General features: G+C 46.3%; 1 protein-coding gene across 4 annotated transcripts in view; it reads left to right on the top strand.

Annotated features, from left to right (window-relative positions):
• Window positions 1-24,644, top strand: part of LOC139568072 (A-type potassium channel modulatory protein KCNIP2-like) — a 35,548-nt gene extending 10,904 nt beyond the window's left edge. The window contains exons 1-8 of one of the 4 annotated variants that reach the window (XM_071389771.1): window positions 429-2,772; window positions 10,791-10,889; window positions 15,358-15,482; window positions 16,631-16,700; window positions 17,145-17,323; window positions 19,190-19,294; window positions 20,924-20,986; window positions 23,195-24,644. In XM_071389771.1, coding sequence (XP_071245872.1) covers window positions 2,685-2,772; window positions 10,791-10,889; window positions 15,358-15,482; window positions 16,631-16,700; window positions 17,145-17,323; window positions 19,190-19,294; window positions 20,924-20,986; window positions 23,195-23,242 — 777 coding nt within the window. In that variant the 5' untranslated portion in view covers window positions 429-2,684 and the 3' untranslated portion in view covers window positions 23,243-24,644. Of the gene's footprint in view, window positions 1-428; window positions 2,773-10,790; window positions 10,890-15,357; window positions 15,483-16,630; window positions 16,701-17,144; window positions 17,324-19,189; window positions 19,295-20,923; window positions 20,987-23,194 lie in introns of those variants that run through there. The other 3 variants (XM_071389768.1, XM_071389769.1, XM_071389770.1) reach the window with 3 other exon arrangements.
• The last annotated feature ends 388 nt before the right edge of the window (window positions 24,645-25,032 follow it).

Genomic DNA, 25,032 nt, shown 5'->3' with positions numbered 1-25,032 from the left:
CCCAAATGGCACCCTATTCACTATTTACTGCACTACCATTGACCCTGGTCAAAAGTAGTGCACTCTATAGGGAATAGGATGCCAGTTGGGAGTGGGACAAACCCAGGTGTTCTCATTTGGAGCGGATGTTTTCTGGTTGCCACAAAGTAGCTCAACACTCCCACCCGGTGGAAGAAATGACACATGACATCCCCTAGAGGCTGACGACCTGCTGGGCTCACCAGGTGGCAACACTGTCTATCAGACATCAATTATTATGTATCAGTGTGTCTCAGGGTAATAGTGCTGGTCTAGGATCAGACCCACCCTGTCCATATACTCATATTAATTATGATCTAAAAGGCCAAACTGATTCTAGATCAGTACTCCTACTCTGAGGCTTTGTGGATACAGGCCCAGGTCCGTCCTGTCCATAAGGTCTTATTGATTATGATCTAATGAAGGTTTAACTGATCCTAGACCAGCACTGATACAGCTTGATATATACAGCCCCAGATTCTACAATATGCTCGAGGTAGAACAGCCTTATTGGCATCAATAATGTGTATTGTTCCCATCTGTATTGTTGTAGGAGCTTGATGTGGAATAGAATTCATTCACCACTACACACTGATCTAAGACCTGTTTTAAAATTCCCACTCTAATGGTTCAGATATGATGAGGTGAAACCGAGGACAATGCACTTTGTGTTGGTTGGCCTTTAAACCGGTCGGTGTGGATTGTGAGGTTTCCATGGCGATGGTCATCAACTCTAATTCGCCGGCGGAGCAGAGAACGATTGAGAGAGAGAGGGAGATGTTAAACCAAAGGTGAGAGAAAGAGTGTGAAAGAGAGAGGGAGGACAAATGATTATATAGAAGAGGGTGGAGAGAAGAGATTGATAGAGACACAGATGAGTGTGAGATCAAGATGTTTTCTGACCAAACAGAACGGCACACGAAGAAAGGTCATCGGTCATATCCGTGCAAACACAAAGTGTTGCATCACCTCGAGAGAGGAGAGGAGAGAGGAGATGAGAGAGCAGAGAGAGGAGAGGAGAGCAGAGAGAGAGAGAGGAGAGCAGAGAGAGAGAGGAGAGCAGAGAGAGAGAGGAGAGCAGAGAGAGAGGAGAGCAGAGAGAGGAGAGCAGAGAGAGAGAGGAGAGCAGAGAGAGAGAGGAGAGCAGAGAGAGAGGAGAGCAGAGAGAGAGAGCAGAGAGAGGAGAGCAGAGAGAGAGAGCAGGGAGCGCAGGGAGAGAGAGGAGAGCAGGGAGAGCAGGGAGAGAGAGGAGAGCAGGGAGAGCAGGGAGAGAGAGGAGAGTAGAGAGAGAGGAGAGGAGAGAGAAGAGAGCGAGGGGAGGGGAGGGGAGAGGAGAGAGAAGAGAGAGAGGGGAGAGGAGAGCAAAAAGAGAAAGGTGTTTCACCACAAGGGAGAAAAAAAAGTAAAAGAAGAAGTGAAAAAGAAGCGAGGAAGAAGAGAGGAAGAAGAGAAAGGGACTGTTTCAATCACCACAAGGACTGGGAAAAAAGGATAACATGAGAGAAAGAGAAACATTGGGAGGAAGAAAGAAGAGAAGAAAGAGAGAGAACTTAACAATGAGAGACTTTCTTTTCTGACCCTTGACCTCTTGAGTGTGTCGCTCCGAGGTTTCCTACAGATACAGATCTAGGATCAGCTTCGCCTCCTCCAATCCTAAGCTTAACCATTAGTGGTGTAAATGCATAACTGACCCAAGTTTCGCACCTAAGGTCAACTTCACTTTGGGTGTGACAGATGAAGGAACACTGAGTGGTTCGGAGTAGAGTGAATTTGCCTCTAGGGTCAGTTTTGCATTTAGCCAACTAATGGTTAAAGTTTTGTTAAGGGGAGGGGAAGCTGGTCCTAGAACTGTACCTAGAGATAACTTCACCCAGAGAGAGAGCGAGAAAGTGAGAAAGAGGTTGAGAGAGAGAGAGAGAGAGAGAGAGAGACGCGGAAGACAGGAACAGAGAATGAGAGAAAGATCCAGAGAGAGGAAGCCTTGGGGAGAGGACACAGTTTCCTCTTTAAGACCAGATCGCAACAAGTGGATCTGATTTGAACAAGCTCTCAAGGACCTGAGAGAGAAGGAGAGAGGGAGAGAGAGGGAGTGAGAGATAGAGACAGGGAGAGAGAGAGTCGGACAGGGAGAGAGAGAGAGAGAAGGAGCGAGAGAGAGAGAAGGAGAGAGGTAGAGAGAGGGAGTGAGAGAGTCAGACAGCGAGCGAGCGAGAGGAGAGAGGGAGAGAAGGAGAGAGGTAGAGAGAGGGAGTGAGAGAGAGAGAGAGAGAGAGAGAGAGAGAGAGAGAGAGAAACATAGAAATGAAAAGACGTTTAGTCGCTGCTCATCTTGACCCAGACCCAGATGGAGATCCAGTCCTAACAGAGCTCTCTGTAGAGGAAGAGGAACTGAACTCCGTGAAAATAGGATTACAAACCCTGGACTACAATAAACCTGGGATTGTAGAGCCTCAACTACAGAACCCATAGAACTACATAGAACCATAGGACCACTAACACGGAGAACTGCAACCTTACGACCGTAACCTTAAACCTGCAACTACACAACCATAACCAACAACTGCAACCATAGAACCTTAGGAAAAGAACCTTCGGTTAAAAGAACCTTAGGACCTCGGGAAACTACAGAACCGTAACCTTACGACCACAACCAGAACACGGTCAGGATGGGCCATCGCAGAAGAAGGTGCAAGAGACGACTACTCAGGGTGGCCAGATACCTGTACCGCTGGTTCACTGGGACCCTGGTTGAAGGTACTGTAGGGGGGGAGGCACCAGGACCCTGGTAGAAGGTACTGTAGGGGGGGAGGCACCAGGACCCTGGTAGAAGGTACTGTAGGGGGGGGGAGGCACCAGGACCCTGGTAGAAGGTACTGTAGGGGGGAGGCACCAGGACCCTGGTAGAAGGTACTGTAGGGGGGGGGGGGGGCACCAGGACCCTGGTAGAAGGTCCTGTAGGGAGATGGGGGGGGGACCAGGACCCTGGTAGAATGTACTGTAGGGGGGGAAGGCACCAGGACCCTGGTAGAAGGTACTGTAGGGGGGGGAGGCACCAGGACCCTGGTAGAAGGTCCTGTAGGGAGATGGGGGGGGGGGGGGGCACCAGGACCCTGGTAGAAGGTACTGTAGGGAGATGGGGGGGACACCAGGACCCTGGTAGAAGGTACTGTAGGGAGATGGGGGGGAGAACACCAGGACCCTGGTAGAAGGTACTGTAGGGAGATGGGTGGGGGGGAAGAACACCAGGACCCTGGTAGAAGGTACTGTAGGGAGATGGGGGGGGGGGGGAAGAACACCAGGACCTGGTAGAAGGTACTGTAGGGAGATGGGGGGGGGGGGGGGGAAGAACACCAGGACCCTGGTAGAAGGTACTGTAGGGAGATGGGGGGGGGGGGAAGAACACCAGGACCCTGGTAGAAGGTACTGTAGGGAGATGGGGGGAGAACACCAGGACCCTGGTAGAAGGTACTGTAGGGAGATGGGGGGGGGAAGAACACCAGGACCCTGGTAGAAGGTACTGTAGGGGGGGAAGGCACCAGGACCCTGGTAGAAGGTACTGTAGGGGGGGGGGGAGGCACCAGGACCCTGGTAGAAGGTCCTGTAGGGAGATGGGGGGGGGGGGGGCACCAGGACCCTGGTAGAAGGTACTGTAGGGAGATGGGGGGGACACCAGGACCCTGGTAGAAGGTACTGTAGGGAGATGGGGGGGGAGAACACCAGGACCCTGGTAGAAGGTACTGTAGGGAGATGGGGGGGGAAGAACACCAGGACCTGGTAGAAGGTACTGTAGGGAGATGGGGGGGGGGGGAAGAACACCAGGACCCTGATAAAAGGTACTGTAGGGAGATGGGGGGGGGGGAGAACACCAGGACCCTGGTAGAAGGTACTGTAGGGAGATGGGGGGGGGAAGAACACAAGGACCCTGGTAGAAGGTACTGTAGGGAGATGGGGGAGAACACCAGGACCTGGTAGAAGGTACTGTAGGGAGATGGGGGGGGGGGGGGGGGGGAAGAACACCAGGACCCTGATAAAAGGTACTGTAGGGAGATGGGGGGGGGGAGAGAACACCAGGACCCTGGTAGAAGGTACTGTAGGGAGATGGGGGGGGGAAGAACACAAGGACCCTGGTAGAAGGTACTGTAGGGAGATGGGGGGGGGGGGAGAACACCAGGACCCTGGTAGAAGGTACTGTAGGGAGATGGGGGGGGAAGAACACAAGGACCCTGGTAGAAGGTACTGTAGGGAGATGGGGGGGGGGGGAGAACACCAGGACCCTGGTAGAAGGTACTGTAGGGAGATGGGGGGGAAAGAACACCAGGACCCTGGTAGAAGGTACTGTAGGGAGATGGGGGGGGGAAGAACACAAGGACCCTGGTAGAAGGTACTGTAGGGAGATGGGGGGGGGGAGAGAACACCAGGACCCTGATAAAAGGTACTGTAGGGAGATGGGGGGGGGGGGGGGGGAGAGAACACCAGGACCCTGGTAGAAGGTACTGTAGGGAGATGGGGGGGGAGGGGGGGAGAGAACACCAGGACCCTGATAAAAGGTACTGTAGGGAGATGGGGGGGGGGGGGGGGGGAGAGAACACCAGGACCCTGGTAGAAGGTACTGTAGGGAGATGGGGGGGGAAGAACACAAGGACCCTGGTAGAAGGTACTGTAGGGAGATGGGGGGGGGGAGAGAACACCAGGACCCTGATAAAAGGTACTGTAGGGAGATGGGGGGGGGGGGGAGAGAACACCAGGACCCTGGTAGAAGGTACTGTAGGGAGATGGGGGGGGAAGAACACAAGGACCCTGGTAGAAGGTACTGTAGGGAGATGGGGGGGGGGGAGAGAACACCAGGACCCTGATAAAAGGTACTGTAGGGAGATGGGGGGGGGGGAGAACACCAGGACCCTGGTAGAAGGTACTGTAGGGAGATGGGGGGGGGAAAGAACACAAGGACCCTGGTAGAAGGTACTGTAGGGAGATGGGGGGGGGGGGGGGAGAACACCAGGACCCTGGTAGAAGGTACTGTAGGGAGATGGGGGGGGGGGGGTAGAACACCAGGACCTGGTAGAAGGTACTGTAGGGAGATGGGGGGGGGGGGGGGGGAAGAACACCAGGACCCTGATAAAAGGTACTGTAGGGAGATGGGGGGGGGGGGGAGAGAACACCAGAACCCTGGTAGAAGGTACTGTAGGGAGATGGGGGGGGGAAGAACACAAGGACCCTGGTAGAAGGTACTGTAGGGAGATGGGGGGGGGGAGAGAACACCAGGACCCTGATAAAAGGTACTGTAGGGAGATGGGGGGGGGAAGAGAACACCAGGACCCTGGTAGAAGGTACTGTAGGGAGATGGGGGGGGAAGAACACAAGGACCCTGGTAGAAGGTACTGTAGGGAGATGGGGGGGGGAGAGAACACCAGGACCCTGATAAAAGGTACTGTAGGGAGATGGGGGGGGGGAGAGAACACCAGGACCCTGGTAGAAGGTACTGTAGGGAGATGGGGGGGGGAAAGAACACAAGGACCCTGGTAGAAGGTACTGTAGGGAGATGGGGGGGGGGAGAGAACACCAGGACCCTGATAAAAGGTACTGTAGGGAGATGGGGGGGGGAAGAGAACACCAGGACCCTGGTAGAAGGTACTGTAGGGAGATGGGGGGGGAAGAACACAAGGACCCTGGTAGAAGGTACTGTAGGGAGATGGGGGGGGGGAGAGAACACCAGGACCCTGATAAAAGGTACTGTAGGGAGATGGGGGGGGGAGAGAACACCAGGACCCTGGTAGAAGGTACTGTAGGGAGATGGGGGGGGAAAGAACACAAGGACCCTGGTAGAAGGTACTGTAGGGAGATGGGGGGGGGGAGAACACCAGGACCCTGGTAGAAGGTACTGTAGGGAGATGGGGGGGGGGGGGGTAGAACACCAGGACCTGGTAGAAGGTACTGTAGGAAGATGGGGGGGGGGGGGGGGGAAGAACACCAGGACCCTGATAAAAGGTACTGTAGGGAGATGGGGGGGGGGGGGGGAGAGAACACCAGAACCCTGGTAGAAGGTACTGTAGGGAGATGGGGGGGGAAGAACACAAGGACCCTGGTAGAAGGTACTGTAGGGAGATGGGGGGGGGGAGAGAACACCAGGACCCTGATAAAAGGTACTGTAGGGAGATGGGGGGGGGGAAGAGAACACCAGGACCCTGGTAGAAGGTACTGTAGGGAGATGGGGGGGAAGAACACAAGGACCCTGGTAGAAGGTACTGTAGGGAGATGGGGGGGGGAGAGAACACCAGGACCCTGATAAAAGGTACTGTAGGGAGATGGGGGGGAGAGAACACCAGGACCCTGGTAGAAGGTACTGTAGGGAGATGGGGGGGGAAAGAACACAAGGACCCTGGTAGAAGGTACTGTAGGGAGATGGGGGGGGGGGGGGGGGGGAGAACACCAGGACCCTGGTAGAAGGTACTGTAGGGAGATGGGGGGGAAAGAACACCAGGACCCTGGTAGAAGGTACTGTAGGGAGATGGGGGGGGGGATAGAACACCATGACCTGGTAGAAGGTACTGTAGGGAGATGGGGGGGGGGGGGGGGAAGAACACCAGGACCCTGATAAAAGGTACTGTAGGGAGATGGGGGGGGGGGGGGAGAGAACACCAGGACCCTGGTAGAAGGTACTGTAGGGAGATGGGGGGGGGGGAGAACACCAGGACCCTGGTAGAAGGTACTGTAGGGAGATGGGGGGGGGGGGAGAACACCAGGACCCTGGTAGAAGGTACTGTAGGGAGATGGGGGGGGGGAAGAACACAAGGACCCTGGTAGAAGGTACTGTAGGGAGATGGGGGGGGGGGGGAGAACACCAGGACCCTGGTAGAAGGTACTGTAGGGAGATGGGGGGGGGGAGAACACCAGGACCCTGGTAGAAGGTACTGTAGGGAGATGGGGGGGAAAGAACACCAGGACCCTGGTAGAAGGTACTGTAGGGAGATGGGGGGGGGGGGGAGAACACCAGGACCCTGATAAAAGGTACTGTAGGGAGATGGGGGGGGGGGGGAGAGAACACCAGGACCCTGGTAAAAGGTACTGTAGGGAGATGGGGGGGGGAAGAACACAAGGACCCTGGTAGAAGGTACTGTAGGGAGATGGGGGAGTTGGAGAGAACACAAGGACCCTGGTAGAAGGTACTGTAGGGAGATGGGGGAGTTGGAGAGAACACCAGGACCCTGGTAGAAGGTACTGTAGGGAGACACGGTCAGGGTGGAGGAGAGGTTGTGGTGGAGGTTTCGTGGCGTAGGTATCCTGGTTCTTCGTGGCGTAGTTATCCTGGCTCGTCGTGGCTTAGTTATCCTGGCTCTTCGTGGCTTAGTTATCCTGGCTCTTCGTGGCGTAGTTATCCTGGCTCTTCGTGGCATAGTTATCCTGGCTCTTTGTGTCGTAGTTATCCTGGCTCTGTGGCGTAGTTATCCTGGCTCTTCGTGGCGTAGTTATCCTGGCTCTTTGTGGCGTAGTTATCCTGGCTCTGTGGCGTAGTTATCCTGGCTCTTCGTGGCGTAGTTATCCTGGCTCTTCGTGGCGTAGTTATCCTGGCTCTTCGTGGCTTAGTTATCCTGGCTCTTCGTGTCTTAGTTATCCTGGCTCTTCGTGGCGTAGTTATCCTGGCTCTTCGTGGCGTAGTTATCCTGGCTCTTCGTGAGGTAGTTATCCTGGCTCTTCGTGAAGTAGTTATCCTGGCTCTTCGTGAAGTAGGTATCCTGGCTCTTCGTGAAGTAGTTATCCTGGCTCTTCGGGGCGTAGTTATCCTGGTTCTTCGGGGCGTAGTTATCCTGGCTCTTCGGGGCGTAGTTATCCTGGCTCTTCGGGGCGTAGTTATCCTGGCTCTTCGGGGCGTAGTTATCCTGGCTCTTCGGGGCGTAGTTATCCTGGCTCTTCGCGGCATAGTTATCCTGGCTCTTCGTGAAGTAGTTATCCTGGCTCACTGCGACACTGACAGAAGGTTCTGTAGGGGAAGGGTTTCCCAAACTCGGTCCTGGGGCCCCCTGGATGCACATTCTGTTTTTCTCCCCTAGTACTACACAGCTGATTCAAATAATCAACTTTTAATGGTTTGAATCAGCTGTGTAGTGCCGGGGAGAAAAACAGAACGTGCACCCAGGGGGCCCCAGGACCGAGTTTGGGAAACACTTCAGCAGGAGAAGGTGATAAACATAGACAGAGCTACTATGTCTGTGGGGAACAACACCTGGACAGGGAGTAGTGGTTGAGGGGTAAGTACCGGACCTTATATACAGATTGATCTTCATGTGTTGCTTGGTGGGGGGACTCCTGACCTCAGGGGGAGGGGGGAAGTAGGAATGGAGGCAGAGCACCTGGACAGGCAGCAGGGGTGAGAGGTTGAGGGGGATGGAATGGCTGGGACTGAGGGTGGAGGTTTTGTGAAGTTCTCTCAATCTTTCTACCTTTCCCTCTTTCAGTTGTTGTAATGCTCTCTGTGACTAGCTGTCAGAGACCTGTGTAGCTGTCTACATACTGTTGTAATGCTCTCTCTGTGACTTGCTGTCAGAGACCTGTGTAGCTGTCTACATACTGTTGTAATGCTCTCTCTGTGACTTGCTGTCAGAGACCTGTGTAGCTGTCTACATACTGTTATAATGCTCTCTCTGTGACTTGCTGTCAGAGACCTGTGTAGCTGTCTACATACTGTTGTAATGCTCTCTCTGTGACTTGCTACCAGAGACCTGTGTAGCTGTCTACATACTGTTGTAATGCTCTCTCTGTGACTTGCTGTCAGAGACCTGTGTAGCTGTCTACATACTGTTGTAATGCTCTCTCTGTGACTTGCTACCAGAGGCCTGTGTAGCTGTCCACATACTGTTGTAATGCTCTCTCTGTGACTTGCTACCAGAGACCTGTGTAGCTGTCCACATACTGTTGTAATGCTCTCTCTGTGACTTGCTACCAGAGACCTGTGTAGCTGTCTACATACTGTTGTAATGCTCTCTCTGTGACTAGCTGCCAGAGACCTGTGTAGCTGTCTACATACTGTTGTAATGCTCTCTCTGTGACTAGCTGCCAGAGACCTGTGTAGCTGTCTACATACTGTTGTAATGCTCTCTCTGTGACTTGCTGCCAGAGGCCTGTGTAGCTGTCGTAATGCTCTCTCTGTGACTTGCAGGACCGAAGGAATGAAACAATAAGCATCCAAAAACACCCCTAAACTAGACTATTTCAACAACAGCTAACTAACTAACCAAAAATACAGAGGGTGGTCCACCCAGTTCTAACTAGTGTATTTAACAAAGTTTACCTACGGGTAGTGTAGGCCCATGGGCAAACTGTCTGGTTACCCCCTTTTCCCACTATCAAAGAAACACTCAAACACCATAACAAAAAACAATCCTCACAGGTAGGAACAAAGTGACATGTAGTTGCAAACCACACAATGGATCTACAGACATATGGCATTGACAGAGAGATTGAGCTTTTGAGAACACAACTGACAGGGTTTTTAAACCAAGGGAAAGGGACTGTGATTGGGTAAGGGAAAAGGAGCAGGTGTCTTCCGATTAGTGACTGATTGATGACTGATTGGGGAATGATGATTGTCACCTGTGAGTAGGGGAGAAGGAGAACAAAAATACACAGGATACACACATAATACTTGTATCCGTAACAGGAAGCGATGTGAATTGTAGAGTTTACTAAATGAATGAAATGACGATCCATTCAGACTGGCCTGACTTTCCAAACTACATTTGATGGATTGATGGTTGATAAATGGTATTGATTAATCCCTTATGAGTGAAGCATCATAGTGTTGGACTGGGTTTATGAGCAGCTTGTCATGTATTATGTATAATATCTCACTATATCCGCGTCACAAATGGCACCCTATTCCCTATATGGTACACTACCTGGTTAAGCGTAGGACACTATATAGGGAATAAGGTACCATTAAGGACAAGACCTGGTTCTAATGTCAAGACACCACTCAGAGATTCTGTCAGATGACTAAATTCAGTGTGTTCAAAATGAAACTTCCCCTAAACTTCAATAATCTGTTTGTAAGCCAAGAACACCAAACCATTCTCTCGTGTGTGAAGATAGAGAATGATGATTTCAAAAGAAATAAAGAATAGAAATCTACAAGATACGGTGGAATGATTAGGATTATTTACATTATCCAATCAGAATGTATCTTTCAGTAAGACTCCTTCAACAACTACAGAAACAATAGCAACATAGCATGCTGGCTGCTCTTTTGATAGTCTACCTTGTTGTGTCAGATGGAACTGTGAAAACACACACGGACACACACACATTTAAAATGCGGGTACCTAAAACGCCATGTGACAAACTGACAAACTGACAAACTGACAAACTGACACACACACACACACACACACACACACACACACACACACACACACACACACACACACACACACACACACACACACACACACACACACACACACACACACACACAGAGCTACTGAACCGTGAGAGGAAAGCAGACAGGCATTTACACCTCTGTCAGGTTACCATGGAGACGGCTGTTCTTCTCGGAACCCTCCGCTCTGTAGATGGAACCTGACAACCATGGCTGGTTATATATATATCACCTATCATAAGAGACTATAACCTGAAGCCAGATCAGCAAACTAACTATAGCATCAAGATGGAATAGTGACTACTTCAACTTGTGTGTGTGTGCATGTATATGTGTGATTTGAGTCCATTCTATGGGGTCGTGCCATCCTGCTCTAATCTGTGCTGTGATTGGTTACTTCCAGGTAACCCAGCATCCAACCACAGCAAGCGAACTATAAAACAGAGGTTCCTCAAGCTGCTGCCCTGCTGTCGCTCCAGAACCGCCCCCTCACTCAGTCAAAGCAAGTGCTCGTTTGCATATCCCCACCCGTTCCTTCGAGCCCTTGCTAAACAAGTGTAATAGGAAGTTACACAGACAAGTTGCCGTGTTGGATAGCTTTAGCCAGCTAGCTAACATAAATAGCATTCCTCTCTATTTGAGTTAGGTTGTTGCTAAATTAGCTAAATTAGCTAGCTAAGTAAGTGAACGGTAAACTAAGAAGAAGAAAACATGTAACAAAATATAGCTCTCTCTCTCTCTCCCCCTCTCTCTCCCTCTCTCTCTGTTTCTCTCTCTCTGTCTCTCTCTCTCTCTCTCTCTCTCTCTCTCTCTCTCTCTCTCTCTCTCTCTCTCTCTCTCTCTCTCTCTCTCTCTCTCTCTCTCTCTCCCTCTCTCTCTCCCCCTCTCTCTCCCTCTCTCTCTCCCTCTCTCTCTCTCTCTCTCTCTCTCTCTCTCTCTCTCTCTCTCTCTCTCTCTCTCTCTCTCTCTCTCTCTCTCTCTCTCTCTCTCTCTCTCTCTCTCTCTCTCTCTCTCTCTCTCTCTCTCTCTCTCTCTTTATATCTCTCTCTCTCTCTCTCTCTCTCTCTCTCTCTCTCTCTCTCTCTCTCAATTTTTTCAATTCAATTCAATTCAAGGGGCTTTATTGGCATGGGAAACATGTGTTAACATTGCCAAAGCAAGTGAGGTAGATATTATACAAAAGTGAAATAAACAATACAAATTAACAGTAAACATTACACATACAGAAGTTTCAAAACAATAAAGACATTACAAATGTTATATTATATATATACAGTGTTGTAACAATGTACAAATGGTTAAAGCACACAAGTTAAAATAAATAAGCATAAATATGGGTTGTATTTACAATGGTGTTTGTTCTTCACTGGTTGCCCTTTTCTTGTGGCAACAGGTCACAAATCTTGCTGCTGTGATGGCACACTGTGGAATTTCTCCCAGTAGATATGGGAGTTTATCAAAATTGGATTTGTTTTCAAATTCTTTGTGGATCTGTGTAATCTGAGGGAAATATGTCTCTCTAATATGGTCATACATTGGGCAGGAGGTTAGGAAGTGCAGCTCAGTTTCCACCTCATTTTGTGGGCAGTGTGCACATAGCCTGTCTTCTCTTGAGAGCCATGTCTGCCTACGGCGGCCTTTCTCAATAGCAAGGCTATGCTCACTGAGTCTGTACATAGTCAAAGCTTTCCTTAAGTTTGGGTCAGTCACAGTGGTCAGGTATTCTGCCACTGTGTACTCTCTGTTTAGGGCCACATAGCATTCTAGTTTGCTCTGTTTTTTTGTTAATTCTTTCCAATGTGTCAAGTAATTATCTTTTTGTTTTCTCATGATTTGGTTGGGTCTAATTGTGCTGTTGTCCTGGGGCTCTGTGGGGTGTGTTTGTGTTTGTGAACAGAGCCCTAGGACCAGCTTGCTTAGGGGACTCTTCTCCAAGTTCATCTCTCTGTAGGTGATGGCTTTGTTATGGAAGGTTTGGGAATCGCTTCCTTTTAGGTGGTTGTAGAATTTAACGGCTCTTTTCTGGATTTTGATAATTAGTGGGTATCGGCCTAATTCTGCTCTGCATGCATTATTTGGTGTTCTACGTTGTACACGGAGGATATTTTTGCAGAATTCTGCATGCAGAGTCTCAATTTGGTGTTTGTCCCATTTTGTGAAATCTTGGTTGGTGAGCGGACCCCAGAACTCACAACCATAAAGGGCAATGGGCTCTATGACTGATTCAAGTATTTTTAGCCAGATCCTAATTGGTATGTTGAAATTTATGTTCCTTTTGATGGCATAGAAGGCCCTTCTTGCCTTGTCTCTCAGATCGTTTACAGCTTTGTGGAAGTTACCTGTGGTGCTGATGTTTAGGCCGAGGTATGTATAGTTTTTTGTGTGCTCTAGGGCAACGGTGTCTAGATGGAATTTGTGGTCCTGGTGACTGGACCTTTTTTGGAACACCATTATTTTGGTCTTACTGAGATTTACTGTCAGGGCCCAGGTCTGACAGAATCTGTGCAGAAGATCTAGGTGCTGCTGTAGGCCCTCCTTGGTTGGTGACAGAAGCACCAGATCATCAGCAAACAGTAGACATTTGACTTCGGATTCTAGTAGGGTGAGACCGGGTGCTGCAGACTGTTCTAGTGCCCGCGCCAATTCGTTGATATATATGTTGAAGAGGGTGGGGCTTAAGCTGCATCCCTGTCTCACCCCACGACCCTGTGTGAAGAAATGTGTGTGTTTTTTGCCAATTTTAACCGCACACTTGTTGTTTGTGTACATGGATTTTATAATGTCGTATGTTTTACCCCCAACACCACTTTCCATCAATTTGTATAGCAGACCCTCATGCCAAATTGAGTCGAAGGCTTTTTTGAAATCAACAAAGCATGAGAAGACTTTGCCTTTGTTTTGGTTTGTTTGGTTGTCAATTAGGGTGTGTAGGGTGAATACATGGTCTGTTGTACGGTAATTTGGTAAAAAGCCAATTTGACATTTGCTCAGTACATTGTTTTCATTGAGGAAATGTACGAGTCTGCTGTTAATGATAATGCAGAGGATTTTCCCAAGGTTACTGTTGACGCATATTCCACGGTAGTTATTGGGGTCAAATTTGTCTCCACTTTTGTGGATTGGGGTGATCAGTCCTTGGTTCCAAATATTGGGGAAGATGCCAGAGCTAAGGATGATGTTAAAGAGTTTTAGTATAGCCAATTGGAATTTGTTGTCTGTATATTTGATCATTTCATTAAGGATACCATCAACACCACAGGCCTTTTTGGGTTGGAGGGTTTTTATTTTGTCCTGTAACTCATTTAAGGTAATTGGAGAATCCAGTGGGTTCTGGTAGTCTTTAATAGTTGATTCTAGGATTTGTATTTGATCATGTATATGTTTTTGTTCTTTATTCTTTGTTATAGAGCCAAAAAGATTGGAGAAGTGGTTTACCCATACATCTCCATTTTGGATAGATAATTCTTCGTGTTGTTGTTTGTTTAGTGTTTTCCAATTTTCCCAGAATTGGTTAGAGTCTATGGAGTCTTCAATTACATTGAGCTGATTTCTGACGTGCTGTTCCTTCTTTTTCCGTAGTGTATTTCTGTATTGTTTTAGTGATTCACCATAGTGATTTCTCTCTCTCTCTCTCTCTCTCTCTCTCTCTCTCTCTCTCTCTCTCTCTCTCTCTCTCTCTCTCTCTCTCTCTCTCTCTATCTCTCTCTCTCTCTCTCTCTCTCTCTCTCTCTCTCTCTCTCTCTCTCTCTCTCTCTCTCTCTCTCTCTCTCTCTCTCTCTCTCTCTCTCTCTCTCTCTCTCTCTCTCTCTCTCTCTCTCTCTCTCTCTCTCTCTCTCTCTCTCTCTCTCTCTCTGATGCTTCTCCTTGGTAAAAAAAAGGTTAAAAAGTAAACTACTCAAACTGCAGTGCTAGCTACCTGCAGCGGTGGAAAAAGTAACCAATTGTCATACTTGAGTAAAAGTGAAGATACCTTAATAGAAAATGACTCAAGTAAAAGTGAAAGTCACCCAGTAAAATACTACTTGAGTAAAAGTCTAAAAGTATTTGGTTTTATATAAACTTAAGTATCAAAAGTAAATGTAATTGCTAAAATGCACCTAAGTATCAAAAATAAAAGTAAAAGTATTAATCACTTTAAATTCCTTATATTAAGCAAACCAGACGCCACCATTTTCTAGATTTTTTATTTAAGTTACCGATAGCCAGGGGCACTCTCCAACACTCCGACATCATTTACAAACGAAGCATTTGTGTTTAGTGAGTACGCCAGATCAGAGGCAGTAAAGATGACCAGGGATGTTCTCTTGATAAGTGCGGGAATTTGACAATTGACAATCCTGCTAATCATTAAAAATGTAAGGAGTAGTTTTGGGTGTCGGGGAAAATGTAACCAGTACTTTTGGGTGTCAGGGAAAATGTGACGAGTACTTTTGGGTGTCAGGGAAAATGTAACCAGTACTTTTGGGTGTCAGGGAAAATGTAACCAGTACTTTTGGGTGTCAGGGAAAATGTAACGAGTACTTTTGGGTGTCAGGGAAAATGTAACGAGTACTTTTGGGTGTCAGGGAAAATGTAACCAGTACTTTTGGGTGTCAGGGAAAATGTATGGAGTAAAAAGTACATTATTTTCTGTAAGAATGTAGTGAAGTAAAAGTTGTCAAAAATATGAATAGTAAAGTAGAGTGCAGATACCCCCAAAAGTGACTTAAGTAGTACTTTAAAGTACACTATTTTAACTGAAGTACTTTACCCCACTGGTAACAGGGAACTGAGTATCACCGTCTTCTCTTCTATCTTTATCTCTTTCACTTCTTCTTCTCTCTTCCTCTTTCTCACACACAATAGGGGGTAGCTACTAAGCATGACCACCATGCCTTCTCTCTCTCTCTTCCTCTTTCTCACACACAATAGGGGGTAGCTACTAAGCATAACCACCATGCCTTCTCTCTCTCTCTCTTCCCCTCCTACAGACAGTGTAGTGGAGGATGGGGAGTTATCTACAGTGTGTTATAGACCAGAGGGGTTGGACCAGCTACTACAACAGACTAAGTTCACCAGGAGAGAACTACAGATCCTCTACAGGGGCTTCAAGAATGTACGTCTCTCCCTGAGGACTGTCTGTCTGTCTGTCTGTCTGTCTGTCTGTCTGTCTGTCTGTCTGTCTGTCTGTCTGTCTGTCTGTCTGTCTGTCTGTCTGTGTCTGTCTGTCTGTCTGTCTGTCTGTCTGTCTGTCTGTCTGTCTGTCTGAAATACAATTTGTAGATATTGTCAAGGCAGTATAGTGGTACAGCATTTCAGTAAATATAGTACAGTAAATATAGTACAGTGCAATGAGGATAATGAATACAGTTTATTTCAGTAGTAATAATAATAGTACTTCAGGGAATTAGTGGTCATGGGATGTCCCTCAGGCTATATGATGATGGTTCCACTATGTATTACTGTCAGTTAATTACAATGTAAATACTTCAGGGAATTAGTGGTCATGGGATGTCCCTCAGGCAATGGCAGTCATATACATGTCTGGCTGTAATATGTGCTGTTCCTCCCTCACCCAGAATAATTCAGCTTTATGTCATTAGTAAATGCACAGAAGTTGGGAATTGAATGAGATATTTTCTTGAAAAAATAAGATCTTTACTTGGGAGTATTTCTCTCTCTGTCTCATTCTGTCTCACAAACACATTATATCTCTGTCTGTCTCTGTCTCTCTCTTTCTGAACCCCCTCTCTCAATTTCTCTTTCTGTGTCGCTGTCTCTCCCTCTCTAACACTCTCTCTCTCTCTCTCTGTTTTTATGTGTGTGTTATTTCTATTTCTACCATTCTGTTGATTGTCCAATAGGAATGCCCTAGTGGTGTCTCTCTGTCTTAATGTGTTCTACCATTCTGTTGATTGTCCAATAGGAATGCCCTAGTGGTGTCTGTCTGTCTGTCTGTCTTAATGTGTTCTACCATTCTGTTGATTGTCCAATAGGAATGCCCTAGTGGTGTCTCTCTGTCTTAATGTGTTCTACCATTCTGTTGATTGTCCAATAGGAATGCCCTAGTGGTGTCTGTCTGTCTCTCTGTCTTAATGTGTTCTACCATTCTGTTGATTGTCCAATAGGAATGCCCTAGTGGTGTCTGTCTGTCTGTCTGTCTTAATGTGTTCTAACATTCTGTTGATTGTCCAATAGGAATGCCCTAGTGGTGTCTGTCTCTCTGTCTTAATGTGCTCTACCATTCTGTTGATTGTCCAATAGGAATGCCCTAGTGGTGTGGTGGATGAAGAGACATTCAAGTTAATCTACTCCCAGTTCTTTCCTCAGGGAGGTGAGTGTCTTTAAGTGTGTGTGCTGCACCCATGCATGAAATCCTGTGTACGTTTGTCTATTTTTCTATGTCTCTCTCTCTCTCTCTCTCTCTCTCTCTCTCTCTCTCTCTCTCTCTCTCTCTCTCTCTCTCTCTCTCTCTCTCTCTCTCTCTCTCTCTCTCTCTCTCTCTCTCTCTCTCTCTCTCTCTCTCTCTCTCTCTCTCTCTCTCTCTCTCTCTCTCTCTCTCTCTCTCTCTCTCTCTCTCTCTCTCTCTCTCTCTCTCAGTATCCCCCTCTCTCACTTCCTCCCCGGGCGCCGAAGACGTGGATGTCGATTTAAGGCAGCCCCCTGTACCTCTCTGATTCAGAGGGGTTGGGTTAAATGTGGAAGACACATTTCAGTTGAATGCATTCAGTTGTACAACTGACTAGGTATCCTCCTTTCCCTTTCCCCTCTGTTTAAGACTCCAGCACCTACGCTCATTTCCTGTTCGAAGCATTTGACACCCACAAGAATGGTTCTGTGAGCTTCGAAGACTTCACCACAGGCCTGTCAATCATCCTGAGAGGCTCTGTCACAGAGAAACTCAACTGGGCTTTTAACCTCTACGACCTCAACAAAGATGGCTTCATCACCAAAGAGGTATGGTAAGATGTGTGTGTGTGTGTATGTATGTACAGTTGAAGTCGGAAGTTTACATACACCTTAGCCAAATACATTTAAACTCAGTTTTTCACAATTCCTGACATTTAATCCTAGTAAAAATTCCCTGTCTTAGGTCAGTTAGGATCACCACTTTATTTTAAGAATGTGAAATGTCAGAATAAAAGTAGAGAGAATGATTTATTTCAGCTTTTATTTCTTTCATCACATTCCCAGTGGGTCAGAAGTTTACATACACTCAATTAATATTTGGGAGCATTGCCTTTAAATTGTTTAACTTGGGTCTAACGTTTCGGGTAGCCTTCCACAAGCTTCCCACAATACATTGGGTGAATTTTGGCCCATTCCTCCTGACAGAGCTGGTGTAACTGAGTCAGGTTTTTAGGCCTCCTTGCTCTCACACGCTTTTTCAGTTCTGCCCACAAATGTTCTATGGGATTGAGGTCAGGGCTTTGTGATGGCCACTCCAATACCTTGACTTTGTTGTCTTTAAGCCATTTTGCCACAACTTTGGAAGTATGCTTGGGGTCATTGTTCATTTGGAAGACACATTTACAACCAAGCTTTAACTTCCTGACTGATGTCTTGAGATGTTGCTTCAATATATCCACATAATTGTCCGTCCTCATGATGCCATCTATTTTGTGAAGTGCACCAGTCCCTCCTGCAGCAAAGCACCCCCACAACATGATGCTGCCGCCCCCGTGCTTCACGGTTGGGATGATGATCTTTGGCTTGCAAGCCTCCCCCTTTTTTCTCCAAACATAATGATGATCATTATGGCCAAACAGTTCTATTATTTTTTCATCAGACCAGAGGACATTTCTCCAAAAAGTCCGATCTCTGTCCCCATGTGCAGTTGCAAACTGTAGTTTGGCTTTTTTATGGCGGATTTGGAGCAGTGGCTTCTTCTTTGCTGAGCGGCCTTTCAGGTTATCGATATAGGACTCGTTTTACAGTGGATATAGATACTTTTGTACCTGTTTCCTCCAGCATCTTCACAAGGTCCTTTGCTGTTGTTCTGGGATTTATTTGCACTTCGCACCAAAGTATGTTCATCTCTAGGAGACAGAACACGTCCCCTTCCTGAGCAGTATGACGGCTGCGTGGTCCCATGGTGTTTATACTTGCGAAATATTGTTTGTACAGATGAATGTGGTACCTTCAGGCATTTGTTAATTGCTCATAAGGATGAACCAGACTTGTGGAGGTCTACAATTTCTGTCTGAGGTTTTGGCTGATTTCTTTTTATTTTCCCATGATGTCAAGCAAAGAGGCACTGAGTTTGAAGTTAGGCCTTGAAATACATCCACAGGTATACCTCCAATTGACTCAAATGATGTCAATTAGCTTATCATAAGCTTCTAAAGCCATGACATAATTTTCTGAAAATTTCCAAGCTGTTTAAAGGCACAGTCAACTTAGCGTATGTAAACTTCTGACCCACTGGAATTGTGATTCGGTGAATTATAAGTGAAACAATCTGTCTGTAAACAATTGTTGGAAAAATGACTTGTGTCATGCACAAAGTAGATGTCCTAACCGACTTGCCAAAACTGTAGTTTGTTAACAAGAAATTTGTGGAGTGGTGGAAAAACAAGTTTTAATGACTCCAAACTAAGTGTATGTAAACGTCTGACTGTGTGTGTGTGTGTATGTGTGTGTGTGTGTGTGTGCAAATATGTTTTTTTTCTCTTCTAAACTATTCCCCCATCCTCCACTCTGTGTGTGTGCGTGTTTGTGTGTGTGAGCACGAATATGTGTGCGTGTGTGTGTGCATGTTTGTGCGTGCATGTGTATTTGTGTGTGTGCCTCTGTGTGTGTTTCTGTGTGTGTGTGCTTCAGGAGATGACTGATATAATGAGCTCTATCTATGATATGATGGGGACGTGTACGTACCCCTGTATGCAGGACGACGCCCCCAAGGAGCACGTCGACAACTTCTTCCAGGTAACAACTAACCACAGATCTAGGATCAGATTAACAACTTCTTCTAGGTAACAACTAACCACAGATCTAGGATCAGATTATCAACTTCTTCTAGGTAACAACTAACCACAGATCTAGGATCAGATTAATAACTTATTCCAGGTAACAACTAACCACAGATCTAGGATCAGATTAGCAACTTCTTCCAGGTAACAACTAACCACAGGTCTAAACCTTGATTCAATCCTAATGTGCTTGTAGGCAGCAGCACATTTTAAAGGCCATGTTACTGCGTTAGTGGAGATCACATTCAAGGTAAACACAGTAGATGTCGGCTCAATTGGAAATTACCTTTAAATGCTTTAGCACAGTATCTTATTTAATCCAGGCCCCAGGGTTAGATAATTCTACCTCCAGTGTTTTCTAATTGGATCCAGGCCCCAGGGTTAGATAATTCTACCTCCAGTGTTTTCTAATTGAATCCAGGCCCCAGGGTTAGATAATTCTACCTCCAGTGTTTTCTAATTGAATCCAGGCCCCAGGGTTAGATAATTCTACCTCCATTGTTTTCTAATTGGATCCAGGCCCCAGGGTTAGATCATTTTACCTTCATTGTTTTCTAATTGAACCCAGGCCCCAGGGTTAGATAATTCTACCTTCATTGTTTTCTAATTGGATCCAGGCCCCAGGGTTAGATAATTCTACCTCCAGTGTTTTCTAATTGAACCCAGGCCCCAGGGTTAGATAATTCTACCTCCATTGTTTTCTAATTGAATCCAGTCCCCAGGGTTAGATAATTCTACCTCCATTGTTTTCTAATTGAATCCAGGCCCCAGGGTTAGATAATTCTACCTCCATTGTTTTCTAATTGAATCCAGGCCCCAGGGTTAGATAATTCTACCTCCATTGTTTTCTAATTGGATCCAGGCCCCAGGGTTAGATAATTCTACCTCCATTGTTTTCTAATTGGATCCAGGCCCCAGGGTTAGATAATTCTACCTCCAGTGTTTTCTAATTGAATCCAGGCCCCAGGGTTAGATAATTCTACCTCCATTGTTTTCTAATTGGATCCAGGCCCCAGGGTTAGATAATTCTACCTCCATTGTTTTCTAATTGAACCCAGGCCCCAGGGTTAGATAATTCTACCTCCATTGTTTTCTAATTGAACCCAGGCCCCAGGGATAGTTAATTCTACCTCCATTGTTTTCTAATTGGATCCAGGCCCCAGGGTTAGATAATTCTACCTCCATTGTTTTCTAATTGGATCCAGGCCCCAGGGTTAGATAATTCTACCTCCAGTGTTTTCTAATTGGATCCAGGCCCCAGGGTTAGATAATTCTACCTCCATTGTTTTCTAATTGAATCCAGGCCCCAGGGATAGTTAATTCTACCTCCATTGTTTTTCACAAAGGGTTTTAAAAGGACCCTCTAGACATAACCTCCTTTTTGTTGCATTCTGACTTTGTGAACAACCAAAAGGTCAAACAGAGGTTACATATATTTGTCCTGTTTCAGATGTAGGTGTGTAACCTGTACAGTGTGTGCTGTGAAATGGAAATGTGTTTATTGCATATCCCACGGAGACCCTTTGGAGTCACGGCCAGGGATCAGAGTAGCATATTCAACTGTTTCTCTGTTTCACTCTGTCAGAAAATGGACAAGAACAAAGATGGCGTGGTCACCATTGAGGAATTTCTGGAGTCTTGTCAAAAGGTGTGTCTGTCTGTGTGTGTGTGTGTGTGTGTGTCTGTGTGTGTGTGTGTGTGTGTGTGCCTGTGTGAGTGTGTCTGTATGCGTGTGTCTGTGTGAGTGCATGCTTGTGTGTGTGCATGTGTGTGTGCATGTGTTTCAGCATGATTCTATAGGATATGATTATTTATGACGTGATTTAATAATATTCAAACAGTCACAATGTGAAGTTTATTTCCACAAAGGTGTGTTTTTCATCAGAAATTATTGCTTATGGGTACATTCATGTGTGTGTAATGATGTGTCACATTTAACTGTGTAATACCTTGCATTGTTACTTTTTTTCTCTGAGAGTGACGTGGATATACAGTTGAAGTCGGAAGTTTACATACACCTTAGCCAAATACATTTAAACTCAGTTTTTCACAATTCCTGACATTAATCCTAGTAAAAATTCCCTGTCTGAGGTCAGTTAGGATCACCACTTTATTTTAAAAATGTGAAATGTCAAAATAATAGTAGAGAGAATTATTTTTACATACACTCAATTAGTATTTGGTAGCATTGCCTTTAAATTGTTTAACTTGGGTCAAACGTTTTGGGTAGCCTTCCACAAGCTTCCCACAATAAGTTGGGTGAATTTTGGCCCATTCCTCCTGACAGAGCTGGTGTAACTGAGTCAGGTTTTTAGGCCTCCTTGCACGAACACACTTTTTTAGTTCTGCCCACAAATGTTCTATAGGATTGAGGTCAGGGCTTTGTGATGGCCACTCGAATACCTTGACTTTGTTGTCCTTAAGCCATTTTGCCACAACTTTGGAAGTATGCTTGGGGTCATTGTCCACTTGGAAGACCCATTTGCAACCAAGCTTTAACTTCCTGACTGATGTCTTGAGATGTTGCTTCAATATATCCACATAATTGTCCGCCCTAATGATGCCATCTATTTTGTGAATTGCACCAGTCTCTCCTGCAGCAAAGCACCCCCACAACATGATCCTGCCACCCCCGTGCTTCACAGTTGGGATGGTGTTCTTTGGCTTGTAAGCCTCCTCCGTTTTCCTCCAAACATAACGATGGTCATTATGGCCAAACAGTTCTATTATTTTTTCATCAGACCAGAGGACATTTCTCCAAAAAGTCCGATCTTTGTCCCCATGTGCAGTTGCAAACCGTAGTCTGGCTTTTTTTATGGCGGTTTTGGAGCAGTGGCTTCTTCCTTGCTGATTGGCCTTTAAGGTTATGTCGATATAGGACTCGTTTTACTGAGAATATAGATACTTTTGTACCTGTTTCCTCCAGCATCTTCACAAGGTCCTTTGCTGTTATTCTGCGAATGATTTGCACTTTTCACACCAAAGTATGTTCATCTCTAGGAGACAGAACGCGTCTCCTTCCTGAGCGGTATGATGGCTACGTGGTCCCATGGTGTTTATACTTGCGTACTATTGTTTGCACAGATGAACGTGGTACCTTCAGGCGTTTGGAAGTTGCTCCCAAGTATGAACCAGACTTGTGGAGGTCTACAATTTATTTTCTGAAGTCTTGGCTGATTTCTTTAGATTTTTCCATGATGTCAAGCAAAGAGGCACTGAGTTTGAAGGTAGGCCTTGAAATACATCCACAGGTACACCTCCAATTGACTCAAATTATGTAAATTGGCCTATCAGAAGCTTCTAATGCCATGACATAATTTTCTGGAATTTTCCAAGCTGTTTAAAAGGCCCAGTCATTTAGTGTATGTAAACTTCTGACCCACTGGAATTGTGATACAGTGAATTATAAGTGAAATAATCTGTCTGTAAACAATTGTTGGAAAGATTACTTGTGTCATGCACAAAGTAGGTGTCCTAACCGATTAGTCAAAACTATAGTTTGTTAACAAGAAATTTGTGGAGTGGTTGAAAAACGAGTTTTAATGACTCTAACCTAAGTGTATGTAAACTTCCGACTTCAACTGTATATCTTTTTGTCTCTCTGAAAATAAAGAATCTAGTGATGGGTTAAACAAATACATGTCTGTCATTGAACAACCCCATGACATGATGAGATGTGGAAAATCACACCAATCTTTTTCATAAGTTGTTGAAACAAAAAAAGCTAATTCACTAACATTCGATATTAAACTTTTTATTTATTTAAGAACCTGTTTCTGCTTTTGTACTGTTTAAACCTTTTCTTGAACTGCTTCTTACCTGTTGTGCTTTTTGTCCCTTCCTGCCGCCTGTCCAGGATGAGAACATCATGCAGTCCATGCATCTGTTTGACAACGTCATTTAGTGATACTTCCTGTGGGTGTGGCCTAAAGGACAGGGTTCCCATATTTAGCTCCACAGCCTCCACCCCCAGCTCCCCTTATCCCCAAACACAGACTCATTAGGGCTGTCAGGGGTGTAAAAGGTACCCCTCCATGGATCTCCACTCTCCCATCCATCCCCCCAAAAAGAGACACCCCTACCTGGGAAGATCAGACAACAGTTAGGTGGGCAATAGGTACACCTCCATGGGTCTCCACTCTCCCATCCACCTCTAGCCCATCTCTGCGCCCCAAAAGAAACACCCCTACCTGGGAAGGTCAGACAACAGTTAGGGGGTCAAGAACCACGCCATGTTGGAGACCATAGCACTCATTCTATATGACATCACATTCACACTATGCAATAATGTAATTTATTCTCTATTAATAGTGGTGGACTCTTAGTCTTCTATGGACAAAAGGCTTTAAATCCGGCAATAATCTCACTGCCTGGTCTGAACTTGTTAACTGTGAGATATATTATTATCAATCAACAAAAGTTCCAGAATGTTCCAATACTCAATGTTCTGGAATGGAATTCCCTGGCTGATGGAATTACCCACAACCCTCCAAACATCCATATTGTGTCCTATTCACCTAATTTTCAACAGAAATATGGGTGGGGTCTGTTTAGTTTTTTTGTGGGTGACTTCCAGTTCAGCGCTTCCGGCCAATAGTTGGGAGCTAGTTAACTAACTCAGTATCTGTTACGTTCCCCAGTTTCTGTGTTGTGTTTCAGGAGATAGCTTCCTGAGTTCGACTCAATGGCTAATTGATGATTGGAGAGCTGACCCCGCCCCCTCGTCAAGAAGCAGCTGACTCTAATCAGCTAATAGCCACCTGAAGATATAAAAGCCAGTGTTCTGTTTAAGAGAAAAGATGATAGGCAGAGATTGAATATTTTGGAGGGAGAGAAATCATTGGAGAGAGAGATCCTTGCTTGAGAATTTGATTGTGATAAAGTGTTGGTTGTTTCTCAGAGATTTGGTATGTACTATATAAGTTGTTGCTGAGGGAGCTGATTGGTTATGTCTTATGTGTTATAGGACGCACTGTTTTGATTATTGAAATTGTTTGTTAATAATTGTTCTGTTTCATTTGTTCCCAGGGGGAAGGAGAAGGCACTTTGGGAGTGCTTAGGCAAGAGGCCCGCGGGCATACATATACCCGTAGTATATTCATTGTCTAGGCACACTAGGTAACACCTGGGCGGACCACCCCCTGTATTTTGGTTAGGGCACCAGGTGGTGCTAAGATAGATAAGTAGTGGGTAGGCAGGTTAGATAGGAAAGGGGGAAGTTTTGATATTTACTTTCTTTGCTTTGGTTCCGTCCAGCCCCTTTTCCCCATATTACCGTAAGGAAATAAATCCTAGTAACGGTCAAATCTGCCTTTGTCGTCCTTACTCACGCCTACAGTCCATACCTCTTACACTTCACAGGGAGTTGAGTTGCAGCAGGGAGTTGCGTTCCCTCTTCTCAGAGGCGTGCGTAACATAATGGGGGCTCGTCCGGGAAGCAGAAGATAAAGGATCATAGCGAGGCAATGCAAAGGGGGTACGAGCAACCCCTTCCTCCGCCCTGTCCTCCGACTTGGCATCAGAAAGTCTACCCGTCTCCTCTCCTTGCAATGAGAGAATTCTTTCTCTCACTAAACCCTCCCTGACTAGCACCAAAAGCTCAGCCTTTAGGACTTTCTCAGGGATAACAAATCCATAATGGTCAGCTATAACTAAAAGGTCTACTTTTCGAAACCTCAACAAACAGTCAATAGA

The sequence above is a fragment of the Salvelinus alpinus genome, chromosome 2 (genome assembly GCF_045679555.1).
Source record: "Salvelinus alpinus chromosome 2, SLU_Salpinus.1, whole genome shotgun sequence".
In the NCBI taxonomy this organism is placed as follows: domain Eukaryota; kingdom Metazoa; phylum Chordata; class Actinopteri; order Salmoniformes; family Salmonidae; genus Salvelinus; species Salvelinus alpinus.
This window is presented reverse-complemented; position numbering and strand designations above follow the sequence as displayed.